The sequence below is a fragment of the Salvelinus namaycush genome, chromosome 12, assembly GCF_016432855.1.
Source record: "Salvelinus namaycush isolate Seneca chromosome 12, SaNama_1.0, whole genome shotgun sequence".
NCBI classification, from domain to species: Eukaryota; Metazoa; Chordata; class Actinopteri; order Salmoniformes; family Salmonidae; genus Salvelinus; species Salvelinus namaycush.
The window spans coordinates 12,235,225-12,262,709 of NC_052318.1; the positions used below are offsets into that span (position 1 = coordinate 12,235,225).

At 41.1% G+C, this 27,485-nt stretch overlaps 3 protein-coding genes across 4 annotated transcripts; all 3 read right to left on the reverse strand.

The window, feature by feature from the left end:
* Positions 1–429: 429 nt before the first annotated feature.
* Positions 430–12,920, reverse strand: riox2 (ribosomal oxygenase 2). The gene is made up of 10 exons (XM_039005173.1): positions 12,801–12,920; positions 12,192–12,620; positions 11,506–11,625; positions 9,972–10,100; positions 5,415–5,518; positions 4,976–5,081; positions 4,456–4,627; positions 1,243–1,331; positions 1,007–1,165; positions 430–662 (listed from the first exon to the last, which is right to left on the reverse strand). Exons 2-10 carry the CDS (start codon positions 12,612–12,614, stop codon positions 504–506), a joined length of 1,461 nt encoding a protein of 486 aa, XP_038861101.1. The 5' UTR covers positions 12,615–12,620; positions 12,801–12,920; the 3' UTR covers positions 430–503.
* A 110-nt stretch (positions 12,921–13,030) lies between these two features.
* On the reverse strand, positions 13,031–17,972 carry tiprl (TIP41, TOR signaling pathway regulator-like (S. cerevisiae)). 2 transcript variants are annotated; one of them, XM_039005174.1, is made up of 8 exons: positions 17,899–17,972; positions 17,146–17,273; positions 16,736–16,915; positions 16,444–16,543; positions 14,733–14,864; positions 14,394–14,489; positions 14,144–14,206; positions 13,031–13,906 (listed from the first exon to the last, which is right to left on the reverse strand). In XM_039005174.1, the coding sequence occupies exons 2-8, from the start codon at positions 17,268–17,270 to the stop codon at positions 13,775–13,777; spliced, it is 828 nt and encodes a 275-aa protein (XP_038861102.1). In that variant the 5' UTR covers positions 17,271–17,273; positions 17,899–17,972; the 3' UTR covers positions 13,031–13,774. The 2 variants fall into 2 exon arrangements, 1 of the variants encoding a protein (XP_038861102.1); XR_005477852.1 differs by having other exon boundaries at positions 13,853–13,906; positions 14,350–14,489.
* Positions 17,973–19,969: 1,997 nt separating this feature from the next.
* LOC120056772 (H-2 class II histocompatibility antigen, A beta chain-like) lies at positions 19,970–23,084 on the reverse strand. The gene is made up of 4 exons (XM_039004979.1): positions 23,063–23,084; positions 21,816–22,115; positions 21,003–21,098; positions 19,970–20,471 (listed from the first exon to the last, which is right to left on the reverse strand). The coding sequence occupies exons 1-4, from the start codon at positions 23,082–23,084 to the stop codon at positions 20,335–20,337; spliced, it is 555 nt and encodes a 184-aa protein (XP_038860907.1). The 3' UTR covers positions 19,970–20,334.
* Positions 23,085–27,485: the final 4,401 nt, after the last annotated feature.

The window sequence follows — 27,485 nt, forward strand, 5'->3', positions numbered from 1 at the left end:
TATTCTATTTTTTGGGGAAGGGGGGAAATGTTTTTTTGTCATGCATGGGTGGCAGAAAGGCCAGGTCTGATAACTGCTGCTCTCCTCAGAGCACATATCATCCAGCCTAAGTTCACAGATCTCTTCAACTACAGTGTACCTGTGGAACCAAGAAAGTCTGTTTGCATAGACACTTTGCATTGGAAGCTCTGGGGGTGTTAAGAGCCTGTGAGCAGACTCAGATCGAGCCAACCACATCCCTGTGTCTACTCCCCCGCTTTGCCCAAGCAATGTTGATGTATTTGATGTTTCCAGTCGATAAAGTGTGTTACAATATTACATTTACAGTTGTTTCAAATCTGGAAACAGATACACACACACACACACACACCACACACACGCATACTACACACACACACACGTTTAAACGAGATGAAGTAAACCGTAGAATAAAGGACTCTTGATTTATTGTGTGACCAAATGGAAAGCAGTGGTTGTTGGTGTCAGAGTATGCTGTTGGGGTATTAGCACACCTCCAGCAGGCCCTCTGACCAGAGCACCAGGGCCATCTGGACTTTGTCATTGTCCAATTGCCTTTTTAGCTGAGACACAGGGATGGGCTGTCCCGCCTGCAGCTGCCTGATGGCCGGGAGGTCTTCGAAGGGGAAGGTCATGCCAGGGGTCTAGGAGATAGGCGGAGAGATACGACGACAGACAGAACTTTACAAACAGCTTCAGACATGACAATGCATTTTGCCTGTGTAATCAAAATATCAGGAATTGGGCGTTATCTACAGACATATAGCTTCTGATTCAATACTTTGATGAGGGTCAATATGAATTACAGTAACAAAAACATCTTCATTCATAAACCATTCAAATCCTGGCTGACTGGCAGTGTATAATCTACTTTAAGAATCCTATATAATATCCAAATGGTAGAGGTACTTTAACTAAAATCCTATATCCATACATAATATTGTATTGTCAACTAAATACATTGTCTATGCAAAATGTGCCAGGTTACCTCAGAGGGTGCATCTTCCTCCTCTTCACCACTATCATCATCACCACCACTATCATCATCATCATCATCATCATCATCACCACTCTGTCCCATCATGTGTTTCTCCCTTCTGTTCCTCAGAGAGTGCATCACATCAACCACCAACGATACCGACCCATCCTAAACACACAAACACACACTTTAGTCCAAGAGCAGCTAGGTAAAATATGTAAACTGTTACAACTGAAGGCACTTACTGATGAGCTTTGACACGTCTCTAAAGACACCAGGATGTGGTCTTTAAACCTCAGACACACCGTATCTTCTAAAGCAGGCATCTTTCCAGCTGTGAAGAACACACACAGATTTGATCTAGAGAGAAGGACCTAGGCTAATACATGTACACTCATGCCCAATTGCACATTAAACTCCTCCTGGGAACTTCTTGTAGCTCTGAAAGGATTGGATAGCTATAAGTTGTACCATATTAGTTACTTAATACTCTTGTTACTTATTATATATATATATATATATATTTTTTTTTTAACCTTTAATTTAACTAGGCAAGTCAGTTAAGAACAAATTCTTATTTTACAATGGCGGCCTACCCCGGCCAAACCCTTAACCCGGACGAAGCTGTGCCAATTGTGCGCCGCCCTATGGGACTCCCGATCACGGCCGGTTGTGATACAGCCCGGGATTGAACCAGGGTCTGTAGTGACGCCTCTAGCACTGAGATGCAGTGCCTTAGACCGCTGCGCCACTCGGGAGTTGAAACTTAATACTCTTGGTTCTGAAGGAAGGTACTAAAGTTTTGTGCTGCTTTCTTCGCCTTTGGCCATGACAGGTACCATATTACTGAGTTAAATCTTTCAGATCTACAAGAGGCAGGCTTTGACCATGGAATAAGTCTCCTTCCTTTATTATTTACAACGCAAGCATTGGTTCCAAAAGGCTTGGTTTCAGCAAGATGATGACTGGTCTTTCTATTAACTAGGATACCAGTGATGATTTCCTACTCTGGACAACTTATTAAAGCTGTTGAAAACCTCTGGAATGTGATCAAGAGGAAGATGGATGGTCACAAGCCATCAAACAAAGCCGAGCTGCTTGAATTTTTGCACCAGGAATGGCATAGTCCCCCAACATCAATGTGAAAGACTGGTGGAGAGCATGCCAATATGCATGAAAGCTGTGATTGGAATAACCCTGATTTTCACCAAATATTGATTTCTGAACTCTTCCTAAATTAAAACATTAGTATTGTGTTGTCTTGCATTATTCGAGGTCAGACAACACTGCATCCTTCTTGTTATTTTGACCAGTTGTCATTTACTGCAAATAAATGCTCTAAACGACAATATTTTTATTTGTAATTTGGAGAAATGTTGTCAAAAGTTAATATAACAAAAATGTTCATTTTACCCAAACACATACCTATAAATAACAAAACCAGAGGAACTGATCATTTTGCAGTGGTCTTCATTTTTCCCAGAGCCACATGTACAGTTGAAGTCGGAAGTTTACATACACCTTAGCCAAATAAACTGAGTTGAAATGTTTCACAATTCCTGACATTTAATCCTAGTAAAGAATCCCTGTCATAGGTCAGTTAGGATCACCACTTTATTTTAAGAATGTGAAATATCAGAATAATAGTAGAGAGAACGATTTATTTCAGCATATATTTCTTTCATCACATTCCCAGTGGGTCAGAAGTTTACATACACTCAATTAGTATTTGGTAGCATTGCCTTTAAATTCTTTAACTTGGGTCAAATGTTTTGGGTAGCCTTCCACAAGCTTCTCACAATAAATTGGGTGAATTTTGGCCCATTCCTCCTGACAGAGCTGGTTGCAAACCATAGTCTGGCTTTTTTATGGCGGATTTGGAACAGTGGCTTCTTCCTTGCTGAGCGGCCTTTCAGGTTATGTCGATATAGGACTTGTTTTACTGTGGATATAGATACTTTTGTACCCGTTTCCTCCAGCATCTTCACATAGTCCTTTGCTGTTGTTCTGGGATTGATTTGCACTTTTCGCACCAAAGTACGTTCATCTCTAGGAGACAGAACGCGTCTCCTTCCTGAGCAGTATGAAGGCTACGTGGTCCCATGGTGTTTATACTTGCGTACTATTGTTTGTACAGATGAACGTGGTACCTTCAGGCGTTTGGAAATTGCTCCCAAGGATGGACAAGACTTTTGGAGGTCTACAATTTTTTTTCTGAGGTCTTGGCTGATTTCTTTTCATTTTCCCATGATGTCAAGCAAAGTGGCACTGAGTTTGAAGGTAGGCCTTGAAATAGATCCACAGGTACACCTCCAATTGACTCAAATTATGTCAATTAGCCTATCAGAAGCTTCTAAAGCCATGACATAATTTTCTGGAATTTTCCAAGCTGTTTAAAAGGCATAGCCAACTTTGTGTATGTAAACTTCTGACACCCTGGAATTGTGATACAGTGAAATAATCTGTTCGTAAACAATTGTTGGAAAAATTACTTGTGTCATGCACAAAGTAGATGTCCTAACCGACTTGCAAAAACTATAGTTTGTTAACAAGAAATTTGTGGAGTGGTTGAAAAACAAGTTTTATTGACTCCAACCTAAGTGTATGTAAACTTTCGACTACAACTGTACATAAATCTAAATGATTACATCTTAGTCATTTAGCAGACACTCTTATCCAGAGTGAATGACAGTAGCAATTAGGGTTAAGTGTCTTGCTCAACGGCACAGACATATTTTTCAGTCTGCTCGGGGATTCAAACCGGCAACCTTTCGGTTATTGGCCCAATGCTCTTAACCGCTAGGCCGCACAATTGTATAACATTGATGTCCTTACAATTAAGTGCTTGAAAAAGTCCATGAATTTGACTTGCCAATGTCTGTATGAACCCTGTTTAAAGGATGTATAGTCCTAGGCCTATGTTGTATAGGTGGAGTTATGGAACAATTTGCATATATTCCTCTAAGTACACATGAGCTGCATGGAAAATCATTTGTTTCAAACCAGTTTGAAATTTTGATCCCAATGTTACACATTGGCCCCATTATTTATAGAAAGACCCCGATCCAGAACAAAGTGGCTAGCGATACTGTACCTATCCATATTCAATGCCCCAACACTATTTTCCAGACCTTACTATAAATGTTACTCTCCCTGCTTAGCTCAGATTCAGCAAGCGTCCGGACAGATGTTAACAAATATGTTAAGTCTGTCAGAAAAACTTAAGAGGTGTATTCTAAAGTATCAATGCACATCACTATTTAAATGCATATCTGTAGCCTGTACAGAAACATCACTTCTTAGTAGAAAAACACCACTGTCCATTTCTCATTCAAATTCATTTATATCTCAGAATATGGCTGTGTCCAGTTACTGTTTCACATTCTATGGGCAACACACACCATCTGTAATAAACATTCTACTCATTGGACTTTTAAATATTATTCAGCAAGACACACCTGACGATGTGATGTCATCTTTCTCTGGTGTATAAGGTGGCAGTCTGTGGAGGGCAAAGTCCCTCTTCATGTCCCCGGCACGGAGTTCGTGTTCACCCCTCTCCATCTGATCTGCCACGCTCCTCAATAATGAGGCCAACTGCCTGCTTGTGTCTGGGGCTGCGTTGGCTCCCTGGTACACACACAATGTTATAGTGCTTAATAGATAGCAGTAGATAAGACTGAACTACACAGATAGGCCACTATTTCAATAGGCATACATTGTTTTTTCTATGATGAAACGAAATTGCAGAATTTAGCAAAACATGCAACCATAGTGACAACTAAAGTTTAGACATTAAACATTCAACTCATCGTTCAGTGCAAATTCCTTATTCCTCCTTTAGGTAAATCACTGAACTGTAAGTTATCACTCACATTCACCAATCTGACCATGGCAGATGAGTGTTTCCCTCAAGGAAGGACAGAAGGAAGGATGAAATGTTTAAGTGTTGGAACAGAGTACGGAAGTGGACCTCACCATCAAGATTCTCCTGGGCATGCCTACCCTCCTGGTGATGTCACTGGTCTTAAGGGAGTCATACAAGAAATTGGGAAACACGTTGGCCAGATAGTCTCCCCATGACCTGAGGTGAAAAAAGTTGAAGTAACTTTACACATCAAGATTATGAATTTCCATTGTTTCAAATTAGAGAATGAAGAAGTGGTGGGGCTGAGATAGCGTTGAGGTTAGAGAGGTATAGCCAGTTCGAAACCCAGGGGAAGATCTGTCAGGCTACGAGTTGGCAAATTCTGACTAAGGCCATTGATGGCTGAAACATCATGATATTAATAGCTGTATAAATAAAATATCAGGTTTTTAATAGTGAGCATTGCGCGTATTACTTTTCAAGGAATGAGTTCGCAACCAGAGGGTCGCTGGTATCAATTTCTTAGGTGCCACAGTGAGTCTCACGTACGTGTTCTGGTAGGTACTGAGGGTCAGGTGGGTAGAATGATCCACTCCCACGGGGGTGTCCGCCTGATGGATGGTTCCTCTGGGAAAGTAGAGCAGATCACCTGCCTATGGAAAGAAAGAACAAACACCCCTCTCACTCAAATAGCTCAAGCCACAAGTCACACTATGTTGCAAAAATACTCCAATGAAGCATTTTCCAAATGTGGATCAAGACTCATAAGTGCACTACTGCGGATTACTTTCGGGTTGTGGCCTTTGACTGGTCTTGCCTAGAGAGACATTGGTTTTGTTTAGTCGACAGGAAACCCCTAAAGCTCTAGCCTGGTCACAGCACAAAAATGTTTGTGATTCAGAACCAATAGTTGGTGAATTAATGGTGCCGGTTGGTTGTACTTGTTATCAGACAAGTGTGTCTTCTCATGCATTTTCTCTCACTAAAGCTCAGTAGTGCTTGACCCTTGTCCCTGGGACCCATGTTGCTGACCCTGTGCTGTGTGTAAAGTACGTGCTCTGGGGTGAAGTTTCTCCTAGGTACAGATCTAGGATCAGCTTCCTTTCTCTCAAGCTTAACCTTTAAGTGGCAATCTGCAGTTCAAACAATATCAATGCATGGCCACCCTGCCAGTTTTGGTCAAATTCATAGACAAAGCTATGGATGCAAGGACTGACCGTCCATGGTATTAAAATGGTTAAAACTTGTTTTGAAGCTACACAGTGTTTGTTTACAATTACATTGTTTGCAAACAATGAAGTAAAACAGGCTTAAATGTTGGGTTCTGATAGTGTATGACAGTTAATCTAAGCTCATGAGGCATTTATAGTTGGGCCGGGACAACATCAGTAGCGCGATACTCAGTATCGTGGCAAGGAAACAAAACACGAAGCGGGTAAAACTTCTTTAGGAAAACAGCCCTACTATTAGAAATAAACATCATCATGTTGTCATCCAGAGTCACATTTCTTTATTTTCCAAGCACACAATATTTGACATATAGCAAGTTTTTACAGGACCAAAGAGTCTAGTCTGTGATACTGGTAAAGAAAATAAAAACAAATGCAATATCACATTTACATAAGTATTCAGACCCTTTACTCAGTACTTTGTTGAAGCACCTTTGGTAGCGATTACAGCCTCGAGTCTTCTTGGGTATGACGCTACAAGCTTGGCACACCTGTATTTGGGGAGTTTCTCCCATTCTTCTCTGCAGATCCTCTCAAGCTCTGTCAGGTTGAATGGGGAGCGTCGCTGCACAGCTATTTTCAGGTCTCTCCAGAGATGTTCGATTGGGTTCAAGTCCAGGCTCTGGTTGGGCCACTCAAGAACATTGACTTGTCCCGAAGCCACTCCTGCATTGTCTTGGCTGTGTGCTTAGGGGCGTTATCCTGTTGGAAGGTGTACCTTCGCCCCAGTCTGAGGTCCTAAGAGCTCAGGAGCAGGTTTTCATCAAGGATCTCTCTGTACTTTGCGCCGTTCATCTTTGCCTCGATCCTGACTAGTTTCCCAGTCCCTGCCGCTGAAAAACATCCCCACAGCATGATGCTGCCACCACCTTGCTCAACCGTAGGGATGGTGCCAGGTTTCCTCCAGACGTGATGCTTGGCATTCAGGCCAAAGAGTTAAATCTTGGTTTCATCAGACCAGAGAATATTTAGGTGCCTTTTGGCAAACTCCAAGCGGGCTGTAATGTGCCTTTTACTGAGGAGTAGCTTTCGCCTGGCCACTCTACCACAAAGGCGGAACACAATGCAAATAGTCCGGGTAGCCATTTGATTACCTGTTCAAGAGTCTTATGGCTTGGGGGTAAAAGCTGTTGAGAAGCCTTTTGGTCCTAGACTTGGTGCTCCAGTACCGCTTGCCACGCGGTAACAGAGAACAGTCTATGACTAGGGTGGCGGAAGTCTTTGACAATTTTTAGGGCCTTCCTCTGACACTGCCTGGTGTAGAGGTCCTGGATGGCAGGCAGCTTGGCCCCAGTGATGTACTGGGCCGTACGCACTACCCTCTGTAGTGCCTTGCGGTCGGAGACCGAGCAGTTGCCATACCAGGCAGTGATCCAACCAGTCAGGATGCTTTCGATGTTGCAGCTGTAGAACCTTTTGAGGATCTGAGGACCCATGCCAAATCTTTTCAGTCTCCTGAGGGAAATAGGTTTTGTCGTGCCCTCTTCACGACTGTCTTGGTGTGTTAGGACCATTCTAGTTTGTTGGTGATGTGGAACTTGAAGCTCTCAAACTGCTCCACTACAGCCCCGTTGATGAGAATGGGGGCGTGCTCGGTCCTCCATTTTCCTGTAGTCCACAATCATCTCCTATGTCTTGATTACGTTGAGGGATAGGTTGTTATTCTGGCAACACCCGGCCAGGTCCCTGACCACCTCCCTATAGGCTGTCTCGTTGTTGATCAGGCCTACCACTGTTGTGTTGTCTGCAAACTTAATGATGGTGTTGGAGTCGTGCCTGGCCATGTAGATCTGTGCCTCGACACAATCCTGTCTCTGAGCTCTACGGACCATTCCTTCGACCTCAAGGCCTGGTTTTTGATCTGACATGCACTGTCAACTGTGGGACCTTTATATAGACAGTTGTGTGCCTTTCCAAATCATGCCCAATCAATTGAATTTACCACAGGTGGACTCCAATCAAGTTGTAGAAACATCTAGGATGATCAATGGAAGTAGGATGCACCCGGGCTCAATTTCAAGTCTCATAGCAAAGGGTCTGAATACTTTTGTAAATAACATTTTCTAAAAATCTGTTTTAACTTTGTCATTCTGGGGTACTGTGTGAAGATTGATGAGGAAAACACTTCATTTAATCCATTTTAGAATAAGGCTGTAACGTAACACAATGTGGAAAAGGTCATAGGGTCTGAATACTTTCTGAAGGCACTGTACAGTCGTGGCCAAAAGTTGAGAATTACACAAACATCAATTTTCACAAAGTCTGCTGCCTCAGTTTGTATGATGGCAATTTGCATATACTCCAGAATGTTATGAAGAGTGATCAGATGAATTGCAATTAATTGCAATGTCCCTCTTTGCTATGCAAATGAACTGAATCCCCCAAAAACATTTCCACTGCATTTCAGCCCTGCCACAAAAGGACCAGCTGACATCATGTCAGTGATTCCCTCGTTAACACAGGTGTGAGTGTTGACGAGGACAAGGCTGGAGATCACTCTGTCATGCTGATTGAGTTGGAATAATAGACTGGAAGCTTCAAAAGGAGGGTGGTGCTTGGAATCATTGTTCTTCCTCTGTCAACCATGGTTACCTGCAAGGAAACACGTGCCGTCATCATTGCTTTGCACAAAAAGGGCTTCACAGGAAAGGATATTGCTGCCAGTAAGACTGCACCTAAATCAACCATTTATCGGATCATCAAGAACTTCAAGGAGAGCGGTTCAATTGTTGTGAAGAAGGCTTCAGGGCGCCCAAGAAAGTCCAGTAAGTGCCAGGACCGTCTCCTAAAGTTGATTCAGCTGCGGGATCGGGGCACCACCAGTACAGAGCTTGCTCAGGAATGGCAGCAGGCAGGTGTGAGTGCATCTGCACGCACAGTGAGGCGAAGACTTTTGGAGGATGACCTGGTGTCAAGAAGGGCAGCAAAGAAGCCACTTCTCTCCAGGAAAAACATCAGGGGCAGACTGATATTCTGCAAAAGGTACAGGGATTGGACTGCTGAGGACTGGGGTAAAGTCATTTTCTCTGATGAATCCCCTTTCCAATTGTTTGGGGCATCCGGAAAAAAGCTTGTCCGGAGAAGACAAGGTGAGCGCTACCATCAGTCCTGTGTCATGCCAACAGTAAAGCATCCTGAGACCATTCATGTGTGGGGTTGCTTCTCAGCCAAGGGAGTGGGCTCACTCACAATTTTGCCTAAGAACACAGGCATGAATAAAGAACGGTACCAACACATCCTCTGAGAGCAACTTCTCCCAACCATCCAGGAACAGTTTGGTGACAAACAATACCTTTTCCAGCATGATGGAGCACCTTGCCATAAGGCAAAAGTGATAACTAAGTGGCTCGGGGAACAAAACATTGATATTTTGGGTCCATGGCCAGGAAACTCCCCAGACCTTAATCCCATTGAGAACTTGTGGTCAATCCTCAAGAGGCGGGTAGACAAACAAAAACCCACACATTCTGACAAACTCCAAGCATTGAATATGCAAGAATGGGCTGCCATCAGTCAGGATGTGGCCCAGAAGTTAATTGACAGCATGCCAGGGCAGATTGCAGAGGTCTTGAAAAAGAAGGGTCAACACTGCAAATATTGACTCGTTGCATCAACTTCATGTAATTGTCAATAAAAGCCTGACACTTATGAAATGCTTGTAATTATACTTCAGTATTCCATAGTAACATCTGACAAAAATATCTAAAGATACTGAGGCAGCAAACTTTGTGAAAATTTATATTTGTGCCATTCTCAAAACTTTTGGCCACGACTATATATCATTAATTTAAAAGTCCCAAAATGTATGTCGCAATTTCCCCCAATAAATGCAAACCGACCCCAGATTACGGGCAGCTTCACCCTGCTCCTAACGTACCTTCAGTATGATGTCGTGTGTGGGGCTGCCGATGCGCTCCTCAAGCTCCACGCAGTACTCTCTGGCCAGGGGCACCGTGGGGCTGTACAGACGCCAATGTTTCTCGCCCTCCAACTGGAGGATAAACACCTGGGGATAAATACACATATTTAGCAGATGTTATCGCAGGTGCAGCAAAATACTTGTTTCTAGCTCAAACAGTAATAACGAACATTACAAAACAATACACACAAATCCCCAAAATTCTAAGAAAGAAATGAAGAAATAGCATAATGAGCCATGTCTGTGTCCAGAATATAACTATATACACTGAACAAAAATAAAAGCAACATGTAACAATTTCAAAGATTTACAGTTTTTAAGGAAATCAGTCAATTGAAATACATTCTTTAGGCCATAATCTATGGATTTCACATGACTGGGAATACAGATATGCATCTGTTGGTCACAGATACCAAAAATAAAAAAAGTAGGGGTATGGATCAGAAAACCAGTCAGTATCTGCTGTGACCAGCATTTGCCTCATGCAGAGTGACACATCTCCTTTGCATAGAGATAATCAGACTGTTGATTGAGGGCAGTGGAATGTTGTCCCACTCCTCTTCAATGGCTGTGTGAAGTTGCAGAGTTCCAGAGCATGATGAGCACCCAGATGAGCTTCCCTGAGATGGTCTGTGTGTTTGTGCAGAAATTCTTCGGTTGTGCAAACCCACAGCTTCATCAGTTGTCCGGGTGGCTCATCTCAGACCATACCGCAGGTGTAGAAGCTGGATGAGGTCCTGGGCTGGCGTGGATACACGTGACTGCCGTTGTGAGGTTTGTTGGACCTACTGCCAAATTGTCTAAAACGACACTTCTGGTAGAGAAATTAACATTCAATTCTCTGGCAACAGCTCTGGTGGACATTCCTGCAGTCAGCATGCCAATTGCATGCTCCCTCAAAACTTGAGACATCTGTGGCATTTTGTTGTGTGACAAAACTGTACATTTTAAAGTGGACTTTTATTGTCCCCAGCACAAGGTGCACCTGTGTAATGATCATACTGTTTAATCAGCTTGCCAGATCTGTCAAGTGGATGGATTATATTGGCAAAGGAGAAATGCTCACTAACAGGGATGTAAACACATATGTACAACACAAACTTCGGAGATCTATTATTTCAGCTCATGAAACCAAAACTTTACATGATGCGTTTATATTTTTGTTCAGTATATATATATATATATATATGATGGTGTGTAGACAGTATGGACAGCATATGAATAGGAAAGCTATGTACAGCAGTAGTTATATAGGATTACTAGAATACAGCATATATATATATGAAGTGGGTAAAACATTATTAAATATTGTCTAACCCTCAAGCTATACTACAAACGTTGCAGCCAGGATTATGTTCAGTAGGGAACACTGTAGCAAAATTTGAAACGTAAAGTACAAATTTTAGTTTCTTATGGGTAGCTATGATATGTTTTGGTTCCCACTGAACACTACCCTGATGTGGACCATTTTGGGGCCAGTTCAGTGTTGTACCTCCACGTCGTCGTAGTGTGGGGGTAGCCCTTGGGAATCCTGTGGGGTGATGTAGACGTTGGAGCCCACAAGAGCGCCGAAGAAACACTCCAGCTTCTCCTGAATCCGCCACAACTCGTCCTGGAGACACACAGTTAGAGCTGGCATCTTAGAATCTCCAAATAGAATAGTATTGGGTTCAGCTCTGCACAAATATGGAATGATCAAGATGTTCAGATATTTCTGTGCAATAGATTTTAATTCCTGTTGTGTTCACCAACATATCCTAGTTCAAGGCTTTCAAATTTAAAATAGGCAAATCTGAATCTGAGCTAAACAACATCTTAGCTAAAGGATATCTGTCACTACCAGTCCCTTTCTGTTACCACAGAGCCACTGCCACAGTGCTGCATTAACTAGGACCGTCACTCCTTTTTCTACAGGGATGCAGTTTTGGCAGGCCAAGATCTAATAATACCTTATTCAACTGATCAACAGTCATAATTAATACAATCAAGCTGAATCAGGTGTGAAGGTAATAATGCTAGACTGGGACAAAACCCTTCCCCACATACTGTTGCCCTACAGGAGCAGAGTCAAGTTCAGTAGGCACAAAACATGTTCTCGTGTTTCATACCATCACAGACCAGAACCCACGATTCAGGAGTACAAAACACTGTGGATAAACACATGTCCACTACTCTCACCTTAAACCTCTGAGGCTGGTGGAACTGGATGGTGGCCTTTTGGTTGAAGTCCTTCTTGAGCTGGCTGTAGTTGACACGGCCTTCCTTGTTCAACACAGTCTTGTTTCCCTGGACGCAGCGGCACACATTGAGGTCTCTGGCATATGTCAGGCCCTGGGCGCACAGCCCCTTCAGGTCTGAGAGCTGGAACAGAGACTTGTAGTAGGAGGCCAGGCCTGGGTCAGACCTCTGGAGGTGGAGGGGCTTCTTCTCCCAGTAGTCAGTGAAAAATTCCTCCTGTCCCACTGGGGAAATTATGCTCTGGAAGACAGTGTCTGGGGTGTCGAAGCAGAAAGGAGAGGGGACGCCATTGGAGTCTGTTTTCCTATGTTTGGGAGCGACCTCTTCATCTCCGGCTGCTGCTTTTCTTCCGTTCCTGGGCATCTTTAACTGATAGAGAACGTTAACGTTACATCAGTGGCATTAGATTAGAAGATAACTAGTTAGCAGTTTCAATTTTGCAAATGTTAGCTAGCTAATAACATAGCTTATGGGCTAACGTTAATTAACGTTAGCTAGCTTGAAAACTGTAGCTAACGTTATATAATGCTAAAACATAGCTAACATTACCTGTTTTGCTTATGTTCCCACATTCGGATTTAACACATATTAGCTATAAACTCTCCCTTTGCCCAAATCAGCTTGGTTTGATAGCTACACGTGAGAATGGTGTTCTGTCCTGCAGCATAAAATGTCCGAAGGTAAACAAGTACTTTCCATTCCGCTCTGGTGATTCATGTCTCTAGTGTGGATTATTTCGAAATTGTATTCAATACAGAAATGATACGCAACCACTACGATAAAATGTATTACAACATTTAATGTTGGCATGTTAAGGCTAAAGACTTTTATTAGTTGACATTTATCTTGAATACAATAAAACAAGCAGAGCTGAGCAGGTTCTGTAAGGAGACCGTTCTATTACAACAGCTAGCTAGATCAAAATCTTAGTTTGAAAAAGGGGAAAGGTAGTGAGATGTCATTAAAGTGAGATGCACAACAGAGGGGCTCCTCGACTTCAGCAGTGAGCTCTCCTCTAATCAAGATCCAATGTCCAGTAAAAGATTAAACACATACAAAAAGTTAATTTATTTACACTGGCTCTTTCAACATTTTGATAACATGAGGAATGGATCTCTATAATAGCTATCTCTGTGATAGCCAAACCAAGTCTGGGTGTATTTAACATAGCACAACATTCAAATATCAGACTACGTTATGTGGAATTCAACAAACCCATTATGTGGAGTTCTAATATAAAAGACGCAATTATCACAATTTTCCGACCAAAATATTTGCGTTGAGGAAATGTGAAATAACGCAAAAAATAAGAGGCCACTTGAAAATGCCAAAATTAAGTTCCATTAACTGGTGTTTTTCCTGTGTATGGAGGGAGGCAGGTGCAGTGTTTTTCGGTTTTAAAAAAACAATGTATTTCTTTGTAGAGCGGAGGGAGAATGAACTCTGCCCTGGTTGGCCGACGCTCATCTTAAGTCCAGACAGGAGAATTTGATGTCCAATCACAGGACCCAGCCTGCTCTCCATCACTGGGGGGCCTCTGTGTCCCCTGGATGGGGGCCTGTCTCAGGGAGCTCCAACTTCTCGCACTCGGTCAGCTTCAGAGTTAAGTGCTGGGCGATCTCGTTGGGGTCAGTATACAGAGCAGCAGGGACGTTCTGGAAGGCAGAGAGAAAAACTAAATGCCGTTGTCTTTTCTAGATATTGCCATTGACTAATTGTTCTCCATTTACAATAGTGGTATGATTGCATCAGCTGCACAGTGACATATACGCATGTAGCATGAATGTTTTGGACAATATTTTAGTGATGTCACTGCACGATGCTGAGCTTGCTGACTTGCCAGCGGACTTCCGCTACACATGTACTTTTCAAACAGAGAAGAAAAATCTCACCTTCAATTCTGAAATTTTGCTTTCCCGAGTGCTAAACTCTCTGATCATGTAATTCTTTCCAGTCTGTAAAGAAAACCTTTGTAAGCGATGAGTAATTTCATAAGTAGGCATAGCCATTATGTAGTTGAAGTTACATAGTGATGTCCATTTCCTTCTAAAGTTATCCACAGAATTTGACTCCAATGCACATCCATTCTGGTGGTTACCGTTAATCGATTGCCATTTCCCAGGAAAGCCCAGTCACACTTGCCTCGTGATAGAGCCGCGTGTCATTTATCCGGATCAGAACTCCATCCACTCGCAGGAAGAACCGCAGAAGCAGGAAGAAACTGGTGGGCATCACTCTCTGTATCACACACAAGTGGGTAACAAGAGAGTAAGTCACTCCTCAGAACAAATGATGCAAGCGTTTAAGAAAATCCATTAAACATAAGTACTGTAGGTGAATATAAAAAGGCTTTTTTTATTCCTGGTCTTACAGCCCCCGCAAGGAAATGTCCTTTGGTGCTTGTCACACAGCCACAGACATCATATGAGGCAAATGTGCATCATCATAAAGTGTCAGTTCCTGTCTGAAAGTGGCACTCACTATTTTGACGCTGATCATGGACACGCCGTGGTCGTGAAGCTCGTCCTCAAACAGCAGCACGTCATCGAAGAACATGATTTGTTCTCGCGCCTTCAGCTTCTCCATGTCGATGCGCTCCAACGTTTCTGTCGCCTGATGGAAGAAAGAGGTGTATTTATTAGTGCAAACCGTAGCAAAAAACTAAAACGTTTTGCAACTGAACATTTTTTTTTAAATTATTGGACACATTCAGGTAGGTAGGTCTCTCGTTGTTTCGGCATGTTTGCCTCAATTTGATTCCTAATGAATAAGGCAATAGACAGCTTGAGATAAGATAATGAATATTATGCCTATGCGAAAGAAAAATTGCATTCCAGGCGTACTATATTGCAGTTGTTGCATTGCATCAGCCGATGGTTGTGTTCCACATCATTGACGGTGCAGTCGGCCGTCAGAGACTGACATACCATATGGTGTGGTTAGTTGATATGTTAATCACCGAGAGATCTGGCAGGCGTTTGCAATATAGACGACCTGAAACGCAGCCAATGACTTGGGGGTGAATCCTGTCTTCCACTTACAGTACCAGTCAACAGTTTGGACAGGGTTTTTATTTTTTTTGACAATTTTCTACATTGTCGATTAATAGTGAAGACATCAAAACTACGAAATAACATATGGAATCATGTTGTAAAAAAAATATATATATATTTTATATTTGAGATTCTTCAAAGTAGCCACTCTTTGCCTTGATGACAGCTTTGCACACACTTGGCATTCTCTCAACCAGCTTCACCTGGAATGCTTTTCCAACAGTCTTGAAGGAGTTCCCACATATGCCGAGCACTTGTTGGCTGCTTTTCCTTCACTCTGCGGTCCAACTCATCCCAAACCATCTCAATTGGGTTGAGGTCAGGTGATTGTGGACACCAGATCATCTGATGCAGTACTCCATCACTCTCCTTCTTGGTCAAATACCCCTTAAACAGCCTGGAGATCTGTTGGGTCATCGTACTGTTAAAAAACAAATTATAGTCCCACTAAGCACAAACCAGATGGGATGGCGTATCGCTGAAGAATGCTGTGGTAGCCATGCTGGTTAAGTGTGCCTTGAATTCTAAATAAATCACAGTGTCACCAGCAAAGCAAAGCACCCCCACACCTCCTCCTCCATGCTTCACGGTGGGAACCACACATAGAGATCATCCGTTGTGGTGTTCTTGCCATAATATGGACTTGGTCTTTTACCAAATAAGGCTATCTTCTGTATACCACCCCTACCTTGTAACAACACAACTGATTGGCTCAAACGCATTAAGGAAAGAAATTCTACAAACTTTTAACAAGGCACACCTGTTAATTGAAATGCATTCCAGCTGACTACCTCATGAAGCAAAGGGTGGCTACTTTGAAGCATCTCAAATAAAATATTTTGATTTGTTTAACTTTTTTGGTTACTACATGATACCATATGTGTTATTTCATAGTTTTGATGTCGTCACTATTACTCTACAATGTAGAAAATTGTACAAATAAAGAAAAACCCTGTAATGAGTAGGTGTGTCCAAACCTTTGACCGGTACTGTATGTCAAATATACATTTAATCATGTATCAATGTGAGACTAAATTAAATTTTGACTTAAATTCAAATTAAGATTTGCCCCTTATTTTGTAATGTGTTTGTTTGGGATATTGTATTGTATCCACAGTGTGAACTGAAAGGCCTTTCACCCTCATCTGCTGGTCCTCTCCTAACAAAGTGCCTCTGTAGTCTGTGGTATATGTCCAGTCGTAGTGTTTCACAGCCTCTTTGGAGTGTTCAGAATCGGCCCTGGAAATACAACCACATGACAACAGTCTCAGATCCATTTTCCATAACGGGACTGGTAATTGACTGATTATTCAACACTTTTTATCGAAACAATTTAAAAATGCCATTTTTTGTTGTTGTATTTATTTCACAAGCATATAGACAATGAAGGTGGATAGTGTTATCACAGTGGTATTATGATAGTGGTTGTACCTGCTCTCTTGCCATTCCTGTGCACAGGCCACTTTCACAGAGTCCTGCATGTTGTTGACCCTCTTAAGGGCATCGATGGCATTAAACTCAATGCCATAGCCGTCTGTGTGCTGAATGCGTAGAACGTTGTCCCCAAACAGCATCTCTGGGAGTGAGGGCATGTGCATCTCCTCCCCTAACCTGGGACAAAACTGTCAAGATTGAAACCTGAACAACTAACCTCAATGTAGCGAGCCAAGTAAGTTGACAAGATTTGAATGATTAATGTTGGTGTGCAAATATTTAAAGTACGACCAAGTCGATAAACAAGCTCCCCAATGTAGACTAAACCTTAAGAATACTAAACAGACAACATTAAAGAAAAAGTTTAGTCTGACACAAAAATCGGCAAAATACTTGGAACAGTTTACCGTTCAATGTCCTTAGACTTCATAATGTGGGTTTTTGCTGCAGTCACTTTCCATGGTCCGAATATGAAGTCTTGCTTACTGCTCTTAAACCCATGGGTCATCATGGCTGACAAATTGGCCAACATCAACTGTAAATACAGTCAAACACCAAACCCATCAGAGACATAAGTAAATAAACAGTACATGCAAGTACAGAGTACATTGCATATCGACCATTGCAGAACTGTAGATAGTTGAGTACGTTCAGCCCTCAGAAATTACCTAGCAATCCAATGTCTTTATTGGCGAGTTGTAAAAGTAGTTATCTAGCTTGCTAGGATATAATTATATGGTTAGCTATTACAAGATAATTACACCCGCTGTACAGGCTTGCTAGTTAGCTAGCTAGGTAGTAACTTTGCTAGCCTACCTAACTAGCTATTGCAAAATTCAACGTTATATAAAATACGAAGCAGGTAGCTGACAAAACAGCCAAACGTGTTTATGGAAAAGGTGTCGACAACGACAATGCAATAACTAGAGTATGCATTCCACAACCTTATTTACCTAGCTAACGTAGCTAACTGAGCCTCCGGATGTTAGTGACAAGCTGGCTGTTTCAGCATCACTTCAATCATCATCACACTAACTTGTCATCTTAACTTCATTACTAATGGATATACATCCAACATCAATACCCTACTGACAAGACACTTCATGGAAATAGAAATCAAAGATTCAATACAAAAGAAATTTAAAAGTTAATCCACTTACTCCAGTATTTTGATTGTCAGCGAAAGTCCATGAAAGAGAGAGCTTCACAAAAATGCTTCCGACGTACTTTTCATTCTACTATTATATGGTGCCGCATCCAGTAATACTGTAAATTTACACAAAAAAATAAATATTGCTTTGTTGCTACATGTCCTAAATGTATGATAGTATGCTGTGTTTATACAAGTTGCTCTCTAAGGGAGGTCTCCATCAAAAATACATTTCACGGAAATAAAATGTAATATGTTTTTTAATGGCATATCACTTTTTAAATTTTATTTTTGTATTTATTTTATTTCACCTTTATTTAACCAGGTAGGCTAGTTGAGAACAAGTTCTCTTTTACAACTGCGTCCTGGCCAAGATAAAGCAAAGCAGTGCGACACAAACAACAACACAGAGTTACACATGGAATAAACAAACATACAGCCAATAACACAATAGAGAAAAAGGAAGTCTATATTCAATGTGTGCAAATGAGGTAAGATAAGGGAGGAATTGGCTTTGGGGGTGACCAGTGAAATATACCTGCTGAAGCGTGTGCTACGGGTGGGTGCTGCTATGGTGACCAGTGAGCTGAGATAAGGCGGGCTTTACCTAACAAAGACTTATAGATGACCTGGAGCCAGTGGGTTTGGCGACGAATATGAAGCGAGAGCCAGCCAACGATGGCATACAGGTCGCAGTGGTGGGTAGTATATGGGACTTTGGTGACAAAACAGATGGCACTGTGATAGACTGCATCCAATTTGCTGTCTTGAGTGTTTGAGTGTTGGAGGCTATTTTGTAAATGACATCGCCGAAGTCGAGGATCGGTAGGATGGTCAGTTTTACGAGGGTATGTTTGGCAGCATGAGTGAAGGATGCTTTGTTGCAAAATAGGAAGCCGATTCTAGATTTAATTTTGGATTGGAGATGCTTAATGTGAGTCTGGAAGGAGAGTTTACAGTCTAACCAGACACCTAGGTATTTGTAGTTGTTCACATATTCTAAGTCAGAACCGTCCAGAGTAGTGATGCTGGACGGGCGGGCAGGTGCTGGTAGCGATCAGTTGAAGAGCATGCATTTAGTTTTACTTGTATTTAAGAGCATTTGGAGGCCACGGAAAGAGAGTTGTATGGCATTGAAGCTCGTCTGGAGGTTTGTTAACACAGTGTCCAAAGAAGGACCAGATACAGAATGGTATCGTCTGCGTAGAGGTGGATCAGAGAATCACCAGCAGCAAGAGCGATGATGTATACATCATTGATGTACACAGAGAAAAGAGTCGGCCCGAGAATTGAACCCTGTGGCACCCCCATAGAGACTGCCAGAGATCCGGACAACAGGCCCTCCGATTTGACACACTGAACTCTGTCTAAGAAGTAGTTGGTGAACCAGGCGAGGCAGTCATTAGAGAAACCAAGGCTGTTGAGTCTGCCGATAAGAATGTGGTGATTGACAGAGTCGAAAGCCTTGGCCAGGTCGATGAATACAGCTGCACAGTATTGTCTCTTATCGATGGACGTTATATCGTTTAGGACCTTGAGCGTAGCTGAGGTGCACCCATGACCAGCCCGGAAACCAGATTGCATAGTGGATAAGGTACGGTGGGATTCGAAATGGTTGGTGATCTGTTTGTTAACTTGGCTTTTGAAGACGTTGGAAGGGCAGGGTAGGATAGATATAGGTCTGTAGCAGTTTGGGTCTAGAGTGTCTCCCCCTTTGAAGAGGGGGATGACCGCGGCAGCTTTCCAATCTTTTGGGATCTCAGATGATACGAAATTGGTTGAAAGGGCTAGTAATAGGGGTTGCAACAATTTTGGCGGATAATTTTAGAAAGAGAGGGTCCAAATTGTCTAGCACTGCTGATTTGTAGGTGTCCAGATTTTGCAGCTCTTTCAGAACATCAGCTATCTGGATTTGGGTGAATGAGAAATGGGGAGGCTTGGGCAAGTTGCTGCGTGTGGGGGGGGGGGGGGGGGGCAGGGCTGTTGACCAGGGTAGGGGTGGCCAGGTGGAAAGCATGGCCAGCTGTAGAAAAATGCTTATTGAAATTGTCAATTATCATGGATTTATCAGTGGTGACAGTGTTTCCTAGCCTCAGTGCAGTGGGCAGCTGGGAGGAGGAATTGTACTGGGCTGCTACCCAGACATAGAGAGACTATTACTGGTATCAATGACAGTCATCACTGGATTATCTGAGATTAACATAATCAGAGGCATTACAGTATGGACAACCATTCAACATCAAATTGTTTTTATACACATCATTAGAATAGATAGCCTACGAGCAAATTCATATTTTTGTATTCCCCAGTCAAGTGTCCCAAACATGGTGGTTCTGAGAAAGTCCTACATGATTCATCTGCAGCTAGGATCCCATCCTAGGATTTGGTACATCAGGTGGTACTGTCTATGGCCCTATTGGTACAGTACTGCTTGTTGATCCCTTGTCTATGTTGGTATAGCAGTGGAGAGAGTGATTGGATGATGGTCTCCCAGTGTTGAGTAGATGATGTTCTCAGTCACGGAGGAGACAGTGTGGACAGGTTCTTGGGATGTTCCAAGAGGAAAAAGGTGTTTGACTCTCTCTGGATAAAAATCAATTTGACATTGATAAACTGGACCAAATGCACTGTAACAAAATATGTTTGATTGGGAAATATGTCACAAATAATTCCCCTAGAAAAAGCCTGACTCCCAAACATTACTGTATGTTTATGACTTGTACTGTAATTGGAAATGTGCACTAATAGATAACATTTTTTTACTGTTTTCTAATGCATTACACATCTAGTGCTTGATACTTAAAGATGCACTCTCAAACTCTTGTATAATTTCAGCCAGTAGTTTGAAAGTGGTGCTCACGAGCCAAGACGGGTCCCTGTTTTTTGTGTACTACGTCATCCAATTGTGTACTACATCATACATTTTGTGTCATGTTGCGAATTTTGCAATTCGTATTATATCATATGAATTTAGCAATTTGTGTGATGTTACAAACCTCATTCGTGCAATATGTTATGAATTTGTTGAGCTTAAGATCCCAGAGTGCATCTTTAATATATCATATCATGCTATCACGATGTCAAGCATGCGAAACAGGAAAGCTAATTACTCACTGAAATGTGTACACTTGAAGATCATGATGATAAGGACCACTAGAATCAAGACTGCTCCAATGCTGACCACAATAAATAGCCAACTCACTGGGAAACCTAAAAAACATCAGGGAAAGTGTGTGATATTCATTAAATAATGAGAAACAATTATTGACATACAGTACCCCAAAACATAATTATTGCCAGAAAGAATAGAAGTTAGATCAGTATATTGAAAAATGGATCCACCATCCTCTTAGAATGGTGATTGAATGGTGGTGAGCTCCAAAAGTATTGGGACAGTGACACATTTGTTGTTGTTTTGGCTCTGTACTCCAGTACTTTGAATTTGAAATTATACAGTGAATATGAGGTTAAAGTGCAGACTGTTAGATTTAATCTGAGGGTATTTTCATCCATATTGGGTGAACCGTTTGAAACATAACCAAAACAAACAGCAAATGCATCCAACAAATTTGTAGAGTCACAAATTGGATGTAGTCGTTGTTTGATACGAATATGGGACCAAATACTTTTTACTACTTGAATACACATGTAAGTGAATTTGTCCCAATATTTTTTGTCCTGTAAAATAGGGGGACAATGTACAAAAAGTGCTGTAATTTGTAAACAGTTAATTTCAAATCCAAAGTGCTGGAGTACAGAGCCAAAACCACAAAAATATGTCAGTGTCCCAATACTTTTGGAGTACACTCTATCACAAGATATTATGGAAAAGTTGTGGAGAGCACCAACATTATATTACATAGATATAGAAATCAACCGAATACATTGTCAACTAGTAATCCTGATTTATTAACACTTAGCTCTCACCATTGGACATGACTGTGTGATTGACAGTGATGGGATGGCTGAGGGAAGAGTGGTTGACCCAGCAGAGATAGAGGCCAGCCTTGCTGGGTCCTGAGGACAGAGGCAGGTAGGAGTGGACGGTGATGGAACCATCTGTGTTGACCTCTCTCTGCCTGTCTGAAAGTCTGGTGTTGAGGAGCTGACCATCTCTAAACCACACCTGCTCTATGGTCTTTGGGTAAAACCCCTGAGAGGAGCACAGCAACATGGGAAGTCCACTACTGGGCTCCTTTACATCAGACACAGACACTGCAGGAGGGGCTGGATGCACAAACAGAAAGTTGCAGATGCAGAAATAAGTGTAAACAAAGAGTTTAAACTGTAGACAAATATTTTCAATTTGGAGGCAAGTAGCATTCACATATCATGTGATCATAATGGTTTTACATGTAGATTGTAGTTCTATCAAGTATTTTCAGAGATCACTAACCTGTTACACAAATAGTTATGTTTTTTGAGAAAACTTGTGCAGGTGGAGGTGCAGCTCTTTTCACTTCACAAGAGTAAAGTCCAGAATCATTTATCTGTAGCTTCATCAGTGAAAAGAAGATTTCTCTGGTCTCATTATTCCAATTAATTTGTATGCTTTCTTTACATGTCTTCGACACCAGCCACTCTTGTATGTTAAACTGAGAAAAGCACAGCACCTCTGTTCCTTTTATAGTTACTGTAAATATTTCAATGTCATTGGGTAAATTGTGGGTGCAGTGGATCGTCACTGAATTTCCTTTGTGTAGTATGACTGCTGTTGGATTTGACAGTGTAGTTAGGTTCTGTAAACCTGTAGAAAAATAGATCAATGTTGATCTGAGAAAACAGGTGATAAACTGGTTCAGGTGGTGATACGCCTCATGACAATTGTAAAACTATTTTAAGCCACTTCACTTCCCAGCTCCATACTGGCTGGGACAAATGTATTAAGTCAATAAATGTAGGGTCTGTCTACTATATTTACCACAAGTGTAAAACCAAACAGCAATTCCCTCAGCAATCACTTTTCATTTCAGTTCCATAATTTTCATATTTCAGTTGTAAAGGCACTGATTCTGTCTTATGCAATCATAAATGATAATTTGACCTACGATTCTCCACCCCCACCCCTCCCCCTTAGAACAAAACTGTACCTTAAGCGTACACAGTTTTCATAGTAAGTGCAGTCTCTAAACGTATCATGTATGAAGAGGTTTTGTCAAAGCATTTCACATTACCTGAGTGGAGACTCAGAAGCATTGCCAAATGCAGAACAGAAGAATAGAGCACCGACATCTGTTCCAAAAAGAGCAACGACAAAGATAAGATAGTTACTTAAACACTAAATTTCAGTAGTTTTTCAACCTTCACATCCTGTGATTACAAGAGGTTCAGTACGTGAAGTGTGGCTTGTATCAAACACTGAAAACATGCATGGAATGACAGAAATGTTTTTTGTGTAGTTTCCAAATTAAATACATTTTATTTTGAATGCTAGACATTAAAGTATGTTGAGTATTGCAGTTCTATCGCAGTTTTTGTTGCAAGATTCTGACACAGAAGTGTGGAGTCTTGTGGACCTAAAGCATATGCACGTCTCTCAGGGCATAGATTTAACAGAAGATGAATACAAAATCTGCCCCGTTCAAGAAGCATTCCGTTCTCATATTCGACTGATTTTCCATAGTGCAGTTAAAATAATAAAAATTTTAACATTAAAATATACATTTTTTAATTAAGATGGAATGAACAAATCTGTTTGAATACACCATATCTATTAGTTAAAGACACCTGCATCCAAATCCTCAAGATATGCACTGTACTTACGTCCTCTGTGTTGCTGTGTGAACCACTATCATTTATATCACCATTGCATCTCTCGTGTCAATTTCCTCACAGAGCAGGTTCAATGTGTGTGAGTCTAGTGCTTCTGTGCTCAAAATCTCATGTTAGCTTGAAGGTGGGTGCTAGCTACCCTCTACCACACAACACGCCTTCAGTGACATTATGTACATTTACAGACCCATTTACAGACCCAATGTGATTTTTTCACCATTGGGTTTGTAACGGCTTTCTTCCTGGGATGAAGGAGAGGACCAAAACGCAGTGCGGCTAGTGTTCAATATGATTTAATAAAGAATATAACGTGAACACTACAAGCAACAAAACAATAAATGTGAAAACCGAAAACAGTCCTATCTGGTGCAGAACACAAAGACAGGAAACAATCACCCACAAACCAACAGTGCAAACAGGCTACCTTAATAAGGTCAGGAACGTGACAGGGTTTAACTACTGATAATGGTTTAACTTGTAGCCCTAGTTGTAGTTAGCATGGTGAATCCAGAATTAGCTATTTTCACTATTTTTCAATCAACATTAGTGGATGTTGCATTCATTCTGGATTCACCAGTCTAAGTTGTAGTTGTACTCTAAAATACACAAACATCCATATTAGCTTTAGAAATACCTTTCACATACTATAATAAAACATTGAAACAGTTTGCAACAGCATGCAGATACTCAGCCCACCCAGGTCATAGGTTGGATTGAAACAGAGAGTTCACAGCTCATGTGAATCTGTTTCTTTTTACACACTTAATAATACTATGGTTTAACGCTTTTCATTACATAGTTATCTTAAAGCTCTACTTTGGCAAGAAACATACAATAAAAATGTATTTAGAATCAAGGCAAGTAAAATAGCAAAAGTTAGCTAGGTGTTAAAAATTATTTTCAGATTAGAACTAGACCAAGAAAGAGTATCATGTTATAATGGGCAGCTAGGTTTTAAGATTAGTTTTAAGATTTTGTCCAGCAAAACAAAATGTGAAAAATACCCACATGCATCACCACCTCTCCTCCAATTCTCACACCCTCTTATCCTACCTTTTAGATAATTTCTCTCTGACTTTGGTGAACAGAGGGGACTTGAGAATTTATGAAGACTATGGTTAATGTCATGAAACTGTGAGAAAAACTCCACATCAAAAAGCATACTGCAGTCAACGATGGAGAAAACTGCAGAAGTGGCCACAACATTACTGAGTGGTAGTTGTGAGAGGCTGCACCATAGTTGTTTTCAGTTAAGTAAAAGTAGACCACAGCATTGACAACAATGTTGACACTGAAACAGGAAGTCAGAGTTGTTAAGCCTTTTCTGGCACAACCAATGCGTACTTATATATAACTGAAAAGTCATGAATCTGCATGTGTAACGCAGATGAACAGTACATTAAACCCGTTTCCTGATTTTTTTTTAGCAATACATGTTTACAGGATTGATATATTAGGTTTGACTTTTTCATCTCCAAGTCAGAAAATGTATATAATGCAAAGCTCATACAAAATAAGTCCTAAGCAGCAGTTGAGGACGTTACATTCATTGGCCCAAACACTCTTATCTAGAGTGATTCACACATGCACATTAAGGTTTTATGCCACATTAAAAATGACAGCAAGAGGAAAACGTTATATACAATGTAATTATATAACTGGCAACCATCCAATTTATGTCCAGAGTGAATGTAGGGTAGGAGTTTATGGGTGATTGTCAGATATACTAAATAACTATTTCTGTAGCTTGGACATGTTCAAGTGAGCTAGTATTCAAGACACACTGGTCCAATGTTTGATGGATTCAACAATACCTTGATCTGGGATAGTAAAGCATCATACAACAATACTACCACATTTGAAAATTGGCTAAAGGCTACAAATATCTATGAACTCAAATAAAAAGAGGAAAAAGGATGTCAGAGTGTGTCACGTTCTGACCCTAGTTATTGTGTTAATCCTTTTTTGTTGGTCAGGACGTGAGCTGGGTGGGCATTCTATGTGTTGTGTTTCTATGTTGGGTTTAATGTGTTGCCTGATATGGTTCTCAATTAGAGGCAGGTGTTTGACGTTTCCTCTGATTGAGAACCATATTTAAGGTAGGCTGTTCTCACTGTTTGTTTGTGGGTGATTGTCTTCCGTGTATGTATGTTTCGTACCACACGGGACTGTAGCGTTTGTTTGTAGTCTGTACCTGTTTGTGCGTTCTTCGTGTATTTGTAAGTTCTCATGTTTTAGGTCAGTCTACGTCGTTTATTTGTTTTGTAGTTTGTTAAAGAGTTTTCGTGTTTCGTCGTTCTGTTAATAAATATTCATTATGTATTCAACACCCGCTGCGCCTTGGTCCGCTCATTCACCACAAGACGACCGTTACAGAGTGAGATTAAAATGGTTTTGTTCTCATAAATGCATTGTTCCTGGATGGATGCAGTGGTCGCCTGTCTCTGTTGGGTTTGCATACTTAAACTGATGTTTTCAAACACATTGTTGTTGTATGAGACGGAATCACCTTTATCATTGGTCCTCTGTCGACCTGCATGGGGAGAAGGCCAATCAACTAATCACATTTAGGGTTGAAGCTCATGCTGAATAGTTGCCTACTGCTAAGTGTCAAAAGACTTGTTAAGGTGTTTGGCATCACATGCAACATTTTTGTGGTGCAAAATAACACAGATCTGTGCAGAAAAGTATCAAATTAAATCAAATGACAGTTTTTGAACAGAGCTGACAATTTTGTACCACCATAAGTGAATACGTTATTTTGTATCCAAGTGTTTGGTAGACTATCATACAACATGTTAAATAAAGCTCATACTAAAATTGCATTTTGCTTGTGGGCTGATACCTTGAAAAACATTAGTGGCTTTCAGATTTAAATTTCACACCTCTGTTGTGTTGCATGACAAGGTTGTGGTTTGAGGCGAGCTGTGCTGAGCTCAAGGGCCACCCATTTTTTTCTAGAGCAGGGTTGGACAACTGTCAGCCCAGGTGCCGGAAACAACCCAACCTTGCCTTGTATCTGGACTGAAATGTCAGTTATAGATCTGTCATTCTCATTGAAAGCAAGTCTAAGAAGCGGTAGATCTGTTCTATGTGCGCTATTTCTATGCTTCACGTTTTATGTTCAAACAGCTGAAAATACAATGTTTAATATGGTTATTTAAAATATATTTCACAGAGGTTTAGATAGTATAATGGTTCTCTACACTCTGAGTGCTTGTTTTGTAACATAAACCTGAAATTAGGCTAATTATTTTGATGACCAGGAAATGACAGAGCAAATTCTGCATTTTGCACCTTTACATTTTTATATGGGATCATTAAAACACTCACAAATCTAATATGGTGGCAAAAATGGTGCCGGTGTGAAATACTGCATATTTGCTGCGCTAAAATAAAGTATAAAAGTCCTGATTCAAAATGTCAATTGGTGATGGAAAATACAATTATGTCCTGAAATGGACACTCACACACAGGTATATGCACAGACCTCAAAGAGTCCATCTGCTGACCTCTAGTGGAAATAAAAATTAAGCATGTAGTTGCATGGCCTTCATTGAACCTGTTATATCACACTCAAAAGGCAGTTTAGACTATCCAATCAGTTCTAAACCTTCAAGACTCCTGTTGGATGAGATGAAATAGTTGTGATTCAAATAACATCATGTAACATAACACACTAAGTCCTAAAATGGAAGCTGATGTGACTTGTGGTTTAGTGCCATAAATAGGTAGCCTATAAAACAGAATGTCAACACAAGACAGCGGTCAAAGGCGTCAAAAGCAGGGGTGGTGGGAAGGTAGTAATTTCCTCTGACTTCATGA